The 14201-nt window shown below is 42.3% G+C and overlaps 1 protein-coding gene across 1 annotated transcript in view; it reads right to left on the bottom strand.

The window, feature by feature from the left end:
* The window catches only part of LOC137914203 (serine-rich coiled-coil domain-containing protein 1-like), an 85305-nt gene that overhangs the window by 41375 nt on the left and 29729 nt on the right, over positions 1 to 14201 (bottom strand). The window contains exon 7 of the mRNA XM_068757807.1: positions 12370 to 12447. Within this exon, the coding sequence (XP_068613908.1) occupies positions 12370 to 12447 (78 nt within the window). The remainder of the gene's footprint in view (positions 1 to 12369; positions 12448 to 14201) is intronic.

A 14201-nucleotide genomic window follows, 5' to 3' on the forward strand; every position in this document is an offset into this window, starting at 1 on the left:
AGCAATACTTATTTCTACCAAATGCACAGAGAGAGAGCATAGATATTATTAACATGAGATTTGGATGGGCTGAAAAAGCGACAACATGCTGTGTCAATTAGTCATCCTCTAAAATTAATATCATCTGAATAGGACCAAAGTCTGTTCCAGATGAGTTACAAAAACACTGTCATTTTTGTCCAGTGTGTGTGTGTGCGTGTGCGTGTACAGAACTGCCTTATGACAAAAACCAAGTCAACTTCATTGAGTGTGGATGTTGCAGGTCAGAGCTTGAGCGCATAATGCTTTTGTGAGAAATAATGAAAGGTAATTAAAAAGACGGTGAGGGAGTATGATTCATCTCAGCTATGCAAAGTTCTATGAGAAGAAACAAGGGACGCTCACTTGACCTCAGCGTATGGCCGACAAAAAAGAGCGAAGGTATCTAACTGTCAATTGTATAAAATACCTTTGCAAAGTTGCTTTACCTCTTACAACGTGGAAAGCATTAAACCTGAAAATAGGTTTAGCTTTATCGTTGAAAGAGGCACAACAATGTGCATTTGGTCACCCATTAAGGTGGCATTCCAACCAATCTCTCGTCTGAATTGAATGGAAAAGGCTGTGGAGGGAAAGTAGGGTATTCAAATTCATTTCTAATACGATTGGCATGGCCTCAGAGGGGATCAATCTGATGGAAGCCATTGGAGTGCATCCATTTTGTATAAAAGTTGAGGCCCCTCTGTCTAAAATCAGCAGCAAGTTGGAGAGCCTATGGAAATGAATTGAAATTTACCTTGTTAGAAGAAATGATTGCCTTCGTCTTATTTTGGAAAAAAAGAAAAAGAAACACTTTTGAGAATTTCTTTTTGGATATTATTTCTACACCATTTTCCTTCAATTTACCAAATGGCCTATTACTTGAAATTGGATAAAGTGGTGTGAAGAATAACAACATAATAAAATCCATTGTTCCTGTTACCGATTTAGACAGCTTTAAAGGTTTTAAGAGATTTAAAATGATATAATAACCTCATATACAAGAAGAATGTATGTTTGTGTGCTCGGACAGATGGACACAGAGAGATTGTAGCTGCTATTTAAAGGTCTTAAGCCCAAAGGGAGGCAGTTCTAGTGTTTTCAGCAGCTGTTTCAAAAGAGCAAGCACATTTGGTTTAATGTAGCTTAACTAAAAGCAAAGTTGATTAGAAGATCTAAAAGGAAACACATTCTATCAGTACTTTGTACACAAAGTATATCATACACACACTGTAGTTTTTACACAGTTTCAGACGAAATGACATCAACATGTGGACATGGCCTCCATCACCACACCAGTGTGTGCTGTGATTATATGAGTTCTCTGCTGGGAAAAAATGCACTAAAGCACCTAAAGCTAATAAGTCTTCTAAAAGACGTGCACACAAACAAACCTGTGCACACTCAGCCAGCCTTACATTTCCAAATGTTGGTATGGAAGTCTGTCTTTATTTGCTGCTTTGTCTGTGTTTATCTACTGCTTTATCATGTGTACGTCTGCCTAACTCAATGGCGTGCCATTTATGCAAACTGACAGGGGAGGGCGAGGGAAACAGCATACGTGTTAAAAAAGAAAAAAGACAAAAGGTGATGAAAAAAATGCAATTTGCAAACACGGATGTGTTATCATGCCTTTGTGAAAGTATCATGAAAATCATGACCTTTTACCAAGTGTCTTTATGATTTAAATCAGATGTCGGTAAAATCTAACGTCAAAATGTATACATCTATTATCTTCATAAGTATCCATGATTCAGAAGTTTTAAAAAGAAAAGAAAAGAGTCTCTGGACATGAGCATGAGGAGCTGCAATGCTGTAGGCATTACGCATAAATTGAACACCATGTCATGTCTCATGATCAGCAATAATAAGGCAGCAAAGCTGACAACAGTTAGACAGCCTGTCGCACAAATTCTGCAACATGCAAGTTTGTTTGAAAAAGAAAAGTGACATCACAGGCCTCAAGGTAGAACTGAGCTGCCTTGTGAAGAATTATCACTGGGGGACATTAAGTATAGCACAAGCACTAAAAATTAGGTTAAACAAATGCAAAGACATTGACTAGTTCTGTTGCATTTCATGTCGCAGAGATAGGAACCCACAGACAAATCAAACACTGTTGTAAAAACTCCAAAAGACTGGATCCTGGTGGCACAAAGACAGCCGTTACCTACGTCTTGGATCTGAAAAAGAAAAGTGTCAGATCCCAGATTGAATACTTGGATTGTTGAAGTAGGATTAATTTTCTGTTCTCCCTGGATTACAAATCTTTTGAAATTTAAAAAACCCATTTGACTAATCCTACCCAGGTCTATTCATATTGGTGGACAATGCATATCTTCTAAAATAATTCTGATACGAGTTAAGATATTTTACAGTAAATAGCGAAACTATTATGGGAGAAGTAACATTTATCTATTTTATATGACTAATTCTGGTGTCAATAGTCTTTCCACTGGTTGTGGCATCCTTTAGTCAGCACTTGTCCCAGATTATTATTATTTTTCAATATTTGAACAAAGCTTTTGACATGACAAGACAATAACTGACCAAGTACAATGCAGCAGATCAGTCATTGTGCAACAGCATCAGATTAAACTGACTTTTAGAATCTAGGTGTAATTAATTTTTTGAGGTGCCATCCTTGTGTAATTAATTTTTTAACACCGACGCCGCCTATTCACATTTCATCATTAAGCGTTTCCGTTTCATCTCGGTGACTTTTATCTCAGAAACACGAACATGAAGGAACTTGAATTTACTAGAACATATGGAATTCAAGGCAGAACCGTCATGGAATCAAACACTTTTCACACACTAATGCACTTTTTGCCAGGATATGGGAAATCTGGACATCCTTGCTTTGCAGCTTGAAATCGAGTCAGGAGACAAGATTATCTTAAATGAGACGCAAAAAAACAAAGATGAGAGAAGACAGATGACGTAGACAATAGTCTATTTGGTGCTCTGGGCTTTTCTACAATGCCAATTTCTACATGTTTGTACATGTCTGTAAAATAAATTAAAACATGATATTTAGTTATCAGGATTATTTTTAGAATCCCCACAAAACCTTTTTCTGGAATCTTTACAACCCTGTCGTTTTGTTGCTTTTGCAGAAACAGTGATGAACATTTCACTTTTAAAAAGGTTTCTCTTGCCAGCTGAAAACAAATGTATACAAATAATAATTAGAAACATAAGTTGCTGTTTTTTAAATTAGCAAAAGATCTGAACACATTTCTGGCAACACATCATGTTACATTTTTACTTCTGCCTTCTAAAATACAGTAGAGCACTTCAACTGGGACACAATCGAACAAAAATCATGTCATATGCACTGAGTCTAGATTAAACTAGGGCGCACTGTGACACTGCAGCCTCTCAAGTGGATACCGTAGATTATTTTTACACCCGCAGTCGTTTTCTGGAGCGCCAGGAGAAATTCTCTTCTTCTTGCCCCTCCTTACAACCATGTTTTTCCTCGCCCCATTCGTCCCCTCTACTTCCTCACACTCCCCCCTCCTTTTTCCGCTCATGTTCAGCTCTTGCACTCCTATGCTAATTTGTTTAGTTCCATTAGTGAGTAATCATTTTTAATGTAATTGAATTCAATGCATTGTCTGAATGCACATCAACTGTAGCATGCACACTTGTTTCCAATCTCTTTCTCCCTAATTCCCTCACATTTCAATTTCTCAATCTACCGGTATCTTTCAGTCAAGTACAGGGATATCCTATTCTCAGCATTACAATTTTTTTTCCCTTGCCTCAAGCTCTATCAAAAGGTTAGCCTTTTCTTTCCACCTCCTTCTTTCTCTTCTAAATATATACACAGACTCACTTGTATACTTCATCTACCTGTTTCCATCTGCTGTCTAACCTCAACTCTTGCTGCTTTGTATCTACTCTTTATATGAATCTCAAAGCCGCTGTCACAAGCTCTTACTGAACCACATTGCATCAAAAAGGAGAGGCTCAAGATAATTAGAATGAATTATAAATAAGCAATACATTTGAAAAGCCACAAGATACATTGATCTGCTTACAGGCCTGCAGTTGATTGTGTATTAATAACTTTGGCATATTAATATTCTATTAATCTAGTGCACAGATTTGAGATTTATTTTTTGAAAATCATCAATAATGTTTTATAATCATGTTCTCATGCGGGCAGCACGGTGGCACAGTGGTGGCGCGTTTCTTCACAGCAAGAAGGTGAGGAGTTTGTATGTTCTCCCTGAGGCTGTCTGTATGTGGCCCTGCAATGAACTGACAGCATCCAGGGTGCAACCCCGCCTGTCGTACAGTATATATTCCTATTCTCAAGAAAGTTCTCAAAACTCATTTGTAAGAACGTATCACAGTAAGATCCTCAACCCTGACATTCATTAGAGTAGGATCTGTACACAGCAGCACATATTTATTCACCGCCAGAGAAAGTCCAGCCTTTAGTTCCGTTTGTGTGACTGAATTATTGAATATTTTGTCATTGATTTGTTATTGATTTGTTTATGGGTTACATGCAAAGTCTTTATATTCAGACTGTTTAATCAAAACCTTGACCTGATTTGTTTTCCCTCTCCGTGCCCCCCCCCCCCCCCCCCCCCCCTCCACCTTCTTGTCTCTCATTCCTTCATGGGAGAGTTGGAGCCAAAACCGCCGTCTGCATGCTGTGCTCCTCGCTACATTTGGAATAATTCCTTATCATCCAGCTGCCACAATACTCCATGTAGGTCAATAAAGGGAGCATACACTCAGATAAACAGTCTCTGTCTGCCCCCCCCCCCCTTCTCACAATGTGTAACAAAAAAAACATGTACATGCACAAATATTCAGTAAACAGCCATAAACTCAATAATTGTTTACACTATGTCAATACTGGATTGTGTTATCTTTAATTGGACAATATTGTATGGAAAGTTGGGGAAGAAAAAACATCAGACTCTGCTTTCAGTTCAATAAAACACAGTCTCATCCCTTCCACTCCTCTTCACTCTAACAGTCTAACAAGAACTCTGCTGCCACCTGTGTTGGCAGTTTTCTGTTACTTTGAATAATTGTATAATAAAGACACATGATTATGTAAGATTGGTCTTTAATTATTTTACCAAGGCCTTGGGGCTTCAGTCATACAAGCAGAACACCGGTTGTCCGACTGAAGCCAAGGGCAGTGAGCACATCTCGCTTATATAGGCACACATTCATTGGTTCTTGGAACAGTAGGCAGGTGTTTATACAAGGGAAACGCTAAGTAACAATGTGGGAGGAAGTCATAATTTCTAAGTGTCAAACACGGAGACTAAGTGTCAAACACGGAGACGCAGTCCAGAACTGTTTATCACGAAAACTCTGCCGCACACGAAGGTCTTTCGGTGAAGCGTGAATGGGAACCTCTGCAGACAGTTATTGTCCTACTAACCGTCCCTGTAGATCAGTTACTTAACATTGTTCAATCTCCACTTAATGATTACTTGATTGCTTTTGCAATTATCAATTATATAATTGTCATTATGCTTAGTAATTATTCTATTGCCAATACAATTTCCCCCTTTGATCACATCTAAAAGTGATCACTAAAAATGAAGAAGATAGGACAGAGAACCAAAAGCAGTGAGATGTCATACACCATACTAGTTGCGGTCTCTGCGAACCACAGACAATTCAAACATGTAGGCAAAACTCATGATTCTCGAATGGCAGAACGACGGCACCAGGAGTTATGCATGAAATGATGATTATAATGTCCTGTATCTTCGTAGTGCTGTCCCTCTCCGGCCCAGCGAAGTTGGTGAGAGCGATGAGCAGGGGCAGGAGGTCGAAAAGCAGCGGCATCAGGAAGGATGGTGTGCACAGGGGTCGGTGGAGTGATGCGTTTTTATTCACCAATCACTCTTTTCTTCCATCAGGGGCGTGTGATGAGGGGTCGGTGGAGTGATGCGTTTTTATTCACCAATCACTCTTTATTTCTGGCACAGCTTCTTCGGTCAGGAGTGTGTGTTGATGGGTCACTTTTCAGCCGTGTGGGTCGTCAGCTGAACTTAGAAGGGATTCCGCCACTGTTGGTGTGTCCAGGACTTTCGTCGGGTGTTCTTTACCCGCACGAAGTCTCTGGATCCGATGTTCAGGCAGGTGCATCTGCTGCTGCTGCTGGCAAGACGACACGTCCTCTCTCTTTGGTCTCAGTCAGTACCTGCGTCAGATTCATGCAGTATTGGGTCAGTGCATCATCACACAGTGTGCTTGGCCATAGGAACCAGTCCAGTGGTTGGAGGTCGTCCAAACCACACCTCAATTGGCGACGACGGATTATGCTGTGGTTTAGTTCTCATCTGTAATTGCATCAGTACCAAAGGTAAACATTTAATCCAGGATAATTCCAACATAACTTCGTTCAGTGTGGCGTTGTTTCGTTCTACAGCGCCACCAGAGTGCGTCTGGTAACTGCAGTGTGTCTTCAGGTCCAACTTGAGTCTGTCACTGAGTTCTGAAAGCATTTTGTTAGTCATTGTTGAACCATTGTCAGATAGAATCATTTTCTCCATCGCTGAAGCACTTTGTTTCTTTGTGCTTCAACCAAATTTGAAAGCAACACATCCTCCCCTTTGACACATGGTCAAACCCATGGGTCAATTTAGCACAGGGCAAAAACAGGTTCTGAGGGAGGCACGGCATCTCATCAGGGCCAAGCCAAACTACATTAACAAGGGAGGCCCTCGCAGGCGTCGCCCGGTGTGGAAAGAAGATTTAGGGATGAGGGAGACAGGCTGACAGTTCCTTATCAGGCCGACATCATGTTTATGGGCAGCCCAGAGTGAGGGGGGAACTCGAGAGAGGAGGGGAGACACACTCCGAGGATCCACAGCAGGGCAGAGGAGCACAGGAGAAGGAGAAACAGCTGTGGAGGGCGCGTCCTCAGAGAAGAGACACAGACAGACAAAGGGAACCCGAACGTTCGGCAGGAGGCGGAGAAACGGGCACCACTGGCATCAGGGGCCGACCAGTCAGCGGCCGCCACAGCAGTGTTCACAAAGAGGTCCAAGTCCTTCCAGCAAAGGCCCCCATGTCCTGACACCGAGATGTGAGGAGAAGAAAAGGCGACACCAAAAAAATTGTAGCTGAACAGGATTGAGATTCACCACAACCGCGGTGAACATAGAATTAAAGAACACATCAGTCACAGAAAGCATGTCAGAAATGACAGAAACATAAAAAAAAAGTTTCAAAGTCTAGGTCCGGACCACGAGTCACGTGTGTGGTGCAATGTAGGGCAGAGGCGGACATGACATAATGAGACGTGCCAATAAAGGGCATGACAGAGTTCAACAAGATCCGATCATCAGGTTCATTCAAAGACCAGTTGTATACAAACAAAGAACGTGCAACCATCAGAGAGACATCAGTCAACAAACAGGAAGGGTCAGAAAGGTCAGGAGGCACAGTGTCAGAGCCGTGGTCAGGACAGTCGGGGCGCATGCGCGTCATGGCGGCGAAGCCATTAGAATCACAAAAAGTTGTTTCAAAGAAGGCGTCATGAGATCATGACCAAACGAAAATAATCAGAACATAAAGAATACGTAAAAACTCTGTGATACTCTAAGTCTAAAACATTTATCACAGCTTAGATAGAGGTTTGTGTGTCACAGCATCAGAATCAACTAAACATAAAACATGAATCGCATTCATCAATAACAGAACAACAGGATGCTGTTCATAAGCTTTGTGTTTTAACGTGTGTTGCTGCTGTTTGAGCTCATCTCTCCTTGCATCATTAAGTTTAAACATCAGTTGAGCTGTGTGTGTGTGTGTGTGTGTGTGTGTGTGTGTGTTTGTGTGTGTGTTTGTGTTTGCATCTCACGTGAACCGGAGGGCAATCCGTCAGTCAGTCAATCCGAGCCAGCCACAGAGAAGGAGGGACCCCCGCCCCCTCATCCACGACACCGCTGTTGATCACCCCGTATCTTCCGTCGGTCCCTCAGTGGTTCCGGTCACTCCCTCATCCAGCGTCCCCTCTGACCACAATTGAAGCATATGTCTGGGTCTTCGCTCCTCCAACGGATCAGAGCACGTTCTCTTCTTTGTTCCTGAAGATGTCTCCCACGGGACGTCCTCTCACGGGAGGCACGCTGCCTTGAGACATCGAGCGTTGCATGCTCTTTGGAGGAAAGTCTTTTTCTTCATCTCTTTCTTCTTCTTCTTGTTTGACGTGACGCATTCAATCGGTCAGTCTGTCGTTAGCCCCACATATCATGCTCGAGTAAGCAGTGTGGGCTGGTGGGGGGGGGGGGCATTGGACCCTCAGTGGAGTGCACCCTGAGGTGGACGGGGACCTCTGGTCTGATGGTGATGGTGATTGATGTCTTCTGGTCGTGGGCGGTGGGAGGAGGCACCCAACCCCCAGTGGCTGGAACAGAGTGACCCGCGGGGGCCAAACTCCAGCACAGTGGAGCAGTTTGTGGAGCAAAGGAAAACAATTAGTTCCTGCATATTGACTTAATATTTCTGAATCAACTTTCTGCTCCCCATTTTTAGACATTTATCACGTTTATCACATAATATTATACCATATTACATCAACCGACTCGAACCTCTGAGCCTAGCATGCTATCATCTTTTGTAACATAGACCTGAGACATGGTAAAGCGCAGGAAGCAAACAGTAAGAGAATAACAATCACAGGAGTAATGGCTTCCAACAGAATACACATTCTTTTTTTTTTTTTATTAATTATTAGTATTAGTATTATTATTATTATTATTATTATTATGATTAAAGGCACATAGATATTTGTGCCACTATCTCTCCTCTTGAGGCGTGGCACCAGAATCGACAAGGAAGGGAACAGCGACGTCGTTAACAAGAAAAGTAATTAATTGAGGGCAAAGTTTGATAAGCTGCATGTCTTAAAAAGGCATACGGGCTATGAACATCATCAGTAGCATTCGCAGGTGCCTGTGGTTTAACCGGCGATGCTAACGTGTGTGTGTGTGCATCTCACTGTCCGAGGGCTGTTCGACGGTCAGTCAGTCGGAGCCAGCAGCGAAGGAGCCCTGGCCACCTCCACGTCCACCACGGCCTAAACCATCACCTCGGAACCGTTGGCAACCATTCCGCCTTTCATTCCACCGTCGTTGGGGACAGTCAGCAGCCCAGTGTCCAAGTTTCCACAGAGGAAGCAGACATCAGAGCCATGGGCCGGAGGGGGAAAAGGGGTGAAGTCCCTCTTTCTGTTATCACTGAAAGGAGGGCCCCTCCGGGGTCCGCGTCCCCTTGAAGGAGGCATGTTGGTCTGGAGCATGGTGGTCAGTGCAGCGTTAGACGACTGCAGGACATCCAGTGTGGTCAAAGCAGATGCAGCTCCCCCCTGTCTTTTTTCTTCTTTTTTTTTTTTTCTTCAGTTTCTTGTGCTTCAGCATGTTTGGCGTGACGCACACACGCAAGCAGTCAGTCTATTATTAGCCCATCTCCCGATGAGACTGGTGTGAACGTAGGCTTGAAGGGGGGGGGGGGCGTCGCAGGCCAGGTGGAGGATGCAGACGGGGCGGTGGAGCAGCCGTGGACGGAGGTGCTGTCGGCCTTTGGCGGCGCGGAGGTGGGGCCCAGTCCTCCATCGGTGCCGGTCCAGAAAGACCCGCGAGTGCCAAACTCAGATAGAGATGAGAAGAGAGGAGAGGAAGAAAGGGATTGTTATTAGAACAAGGTGGGGGAACGGAAGCTGCAGGTTTAGAATCAAAATTGATTTGATTAGGAGTTACCTCGGTAATTCTGGCTACCTGATCATTCACTTTAATTTCTGCTTTCCATGTTTCCTTTGGTTTCCCTTTTTCAGTACGGAGGCGGCACTCTGTCTCCCACATTTTAAGGCATTTATTACGTTCCTCCCATGCAGCCAATTCAGCAGTCTTTACTGAATTCTTCTGGAGTAGTACAGTTTTCTCCAGGTCAACCTTACTTCTTAAAACGGCCAGCTGGCGACTACTCAGGCTCCCAGTGTTCGGGAAGCCATACCGAGATACAAAATGTGGGAAACAGTTAGCACTTTCCTTACCGTATTTCCTTTGCATGTCGACATTATTGGTGATGTCCAGACCACCTGATCATCAGAATCCTTCATTTGTCTGCCGCCTGAAGATCCCGTCTCCGGCGGTTGCCTCGGCCAGATATTCAATACCTAATCAGAATATCTCGGGCGAGCAGTGCACCAATAACCAACTAGACGTCTCTAGTGGCCGTCAGCAACGAGCGCAGTGCCTCGGCCAGATACTCAGTACCTAATCAGAATACCTCGGGCGAGCAGTGCCTCTATCTCCAGCTACCACTTTGTGTGCGTAGCGAGCTTGCTGACGTTTCCCCTTTCTCACTCAGAGGCCCCGGGGGACTTATCACTTGGAGTCCTGAAACACCGGCGTCTCGTCTGGACATCAATACCCTAGCAATTATTATGAGGAAAAATGGAAAGCAGTTAACAAGTGTAAACATTAAATTTTTCTTACCAGTAAATCGTTGGAGGCTTCCTTTTTCTTTTATTTAGACCCGTGGTGGCGACCAGAAGTCAGCGTGAACAGTCCTCTCCCCGTAACACTGATCGGACTCAGAGGCAGATCTGCTACAGATCTGGTGGCCTTCACTGTTCACCCAGACTCCGGCGGCCAGCCAGGGCATCCCACTTCTGACACCAAGTTGTGTTGGCAGTTTTCTGTTACTTTGAATAATTGTATAATAAAGACACATGATTATGTAAGATTGGTCTTTAATTATTTTACCAAGGCCTTGGGGCTTCAGTCATACAAGCAGAACACCGGTTGTCCGACTGAAGCCAAGGGCAGTGAGCACATCTCGCTTATATAGGCACACATTCATTGGTTCTTGGAACAGTAGGCAGGTGTTTATACAAGGGAAACGCTAAGTAACAATGTGGGAGGAAGTCATAATTTCTAAGTGTCAAACACGGAGACTAAGTGTCAAACACGGAGACGCAGTCCAGAACTGTTTATCACGAAAACTCTGCCGCACACGAAGGTCTTTCGGTGAAGCGTGAATGGGAACCTCTGCAGACAGTTATTGTCCTACTAACCGTCCCTGTAGATCAGTTACTTAACATTGTTCAATCTCCACTTAATGATTACTTGATTGCTTTTGCAATTATCAATTATATAATTGTCATTATGCTTAGTAATTATTCTATTGCCAATACACACCCAACTAAATCCCAGAGAAAGGCTTGACAAAAGCCCTCCCTTGGTAAAGCCTTGCACACAAACACACACAGAAACACACTTCCTGCAGAGTCACACACCTGCAGAGATTAAGGAATCGCATCTAGAGCTCACAGCTTTGATGGACTAAGTTGACAGAGGGGGGTATATAGGGCCCATCGGTGCCCCTACCTCTCTGTCTTTTCATCACTTTCTCCCTATAGGGTCACTTTAAAATTCCTAGAAGCTGGTGTGGGGAACAAAAAAAGGATGTTCATTATTCTAACAAACAATGATTAATGGAAGTTAAATAGTTTTATTTATTTTTTTCTCAAATAGGCTGCTGGTCTCTTTTAATAATGTAGCTGTAAACAGCAGCTGTGGGGCTGTATCGTTTTATTGGAAGTTTCCTTGAAGCAGAACAACTAAGCTACTCATAAATGCTGTGTGCAAAGTTATGACAATAGTTAGGTGTAGCATTTGAGCTTGGTGGTCTTTTTATTTCATCTTATTCTATCTGACTCACGTGTGTGATCAGCATTTCTAAATATTAATAGCATGTAACCGTTACGCTCACATTATACTGAACCATCGACCGCCCAGAACATCCAAGTATGCAAATTGTCAATTGAAAATGTATGTAAGGTTATTCACACAAAACAGCCATGTTGAGGAAATGTCGCATTCCTGCAATTATAAACACAAAGAATTAAAGACTTGCAGATGGCTGTAAACAATATGCATCAAAGTTCCCCAATAAATCACATAGACACAAGGATTAATGCATAACATGTAAAGCCAAGCTTATAAAATCTTTTGAGAGCAGACTAAATTATGCAGATATACACATTTTGCGTCCCGCTTGAATTTAAAGCACTGTCGTCCGCCGATCAATCAGACAATCATCCGTAAGGACAACCCTGAAATGGTTTGAACTTCAACCATTCAGCCTCATTCTAGAATTTCTTGGCAGATACGGGCCTTGAACTCCCTTAATTTGAAAGACTAGCAAGAAGCCTCTTGACAGATGGATATGTTATTGAATGAAAAGCAAGTCCGAGCCACCGCGTAAAAGTTTGGTTTCTCTCAAACACAAACACACAAGTTCAGTGCTGCGCGCACACACCTATAAAGCAACTTCAACTGGTCTGCTCACCTTAAACGGAAGGGACTTTTCAGTGCAAGGGCTAATGGGTAGGGACTGGAGGCTGCTGGCAGGACTTGCTTCATTGCTCTGCAGAGAGAGAGAGAGAGAAGGATAAACATAACATGAAATACTCTGGTTTCTGGACTATGGGTCTGTTTCAAAAAGGAAATAAAGGCTGATTACTAAAATGAAAATGACTGAAGGTCTTGGGCCCTCCAGCAGAAGGCAATTTGATGTTTACTAGCATTTAGGAATCCAATTCTGAGTGACGTATTATCATGATGATGCAAAAAAAAGCCCAACGCATAACAGGCTAGTCGTAGCACTTAGTGATAAAATACAAATGATTGAACATTTTCCCTGCCCTACATGAAAGGTGTGTGTATAAAGTTTCATGGAAAAGTTACTGACTAGTTTTTGAGTTATGAAATCCAATTTTTAACAACAGAAATGGAAAGAAAAAAAAACACATACATGCATAAATATCAAAAGGTACTAAAATCTCAAAATCTTAATGATATTTAGACTTAGATGGTGGTTGTTGGTACATACTTTTGACTCACAGTCAACATTATGAAAGAAGCCGTGGGAAAATCTTCAGGGACTAAATGTATGCAAAGCATTAATTTGATGGTTTATTGGCTGACATTTTGAAGAATATACCTCCCCATCAGAATTACAGGTGGTCTATGGTAATATGCCAACAGTGATCAATTATCTTTCTCTCTCTCTCGCTCTCGCTCCCTCCCTCACACTCACACATGCATTATCTTTAAGGTCACCCCTGACCCACAAGCCTTAACACACAACTGTATACACAATTGCAAGAGGTTCACTAAAAGCCTTTCAGATTTAAGAATAGACAAAGCTGCCTACATCCCCTGGATTTAATGACTTGCACCACCCTTAGGCTAAATGTCCACAGATGATGAATGGTCTGAGAAAAGAAAGCATGTTTTGTAGTTTAATAGACCTCTTTAATCACATTCACAAACAATTTAATCAAGAAAACCTTCAGATAACTCCAGGTATGATATTGCCCACTATTTTTCACTGACATTTGGCTTTTAACTGAAAGGTAGCACCGTCAGCAATATCCTGTTATGCACTTTCTTTCTTCCCCCCACAGTATTTTTATTCCTATTTCAAACACAATCCAATATAGAGAAAGAGAGAAAGAAACTCGAAAATATTCCTCTTGTTTTAGCAGACGCTACACTATACAAGAGGATGTAGACCAATTCTTATGGATGGAAAACAAACATCTGTCAAATATAAATTCTTAGCATAATTGATAAAGTGCAAAGTTATTATCTGTTTAGACTTTAATGGGAGGCATGAAAACATCTGTTTATCCATTGACTGGGTACTTCCCTTGTGAATGTTTTTTCCATAACCATTATACAGTATTTCTTTACGTAAAGTAAGCTGAGATCTTGATATGCGTAATTATTTTCTTGTATACATCAACGATGGGTTCTTACTTCTCTTACTCCTTCCTAAAATATTAAAATCGTCACCCTGTGAGACTTCACAGGGTGAAACGTAAATCATGTGCGATGTCAACGCTAGGAGACCAGGTCAAAGTGTTTCCTCAGTTGGTGTATTCCTTATTTTGTAGGGTTGTACTTTTTTAAATACTCGCATAGCCTTACACCACATGTTTTTTTTAGCCTGTGCAACAACAAAAATTGGTTCTTGAAGGTTGGAAACCTCCTTCTTAGTGTTCTCGGTGGTGCTTTATGGTCCCTCATTTGTCTGAACAACAATTGAGGATAGACGAGTCATAGTATTCCTTGCCAATAGCACCAATAAATCAATTGAGAGTGATTTAATTAAAG

Source organism: Brachionichthys hirsutus, unplaced genomic scaffold (genome assembly GCF_040956055.1).
Source record: "Brachionichthys hirsutus isolate HB-005 unplaced genomic scaffold, CSIRO-AGI_Bhir_v1 contig_700, whole genome shotgun sequence".
Classification (NCBI taxonomy): domain Eukaryota; kingdom Metazoa; phylum Chordata; class Actinopteri; order Lophiiformes; family Brachionichthyidae; genus Brachionichthys; species Brachionichthys hirsutus.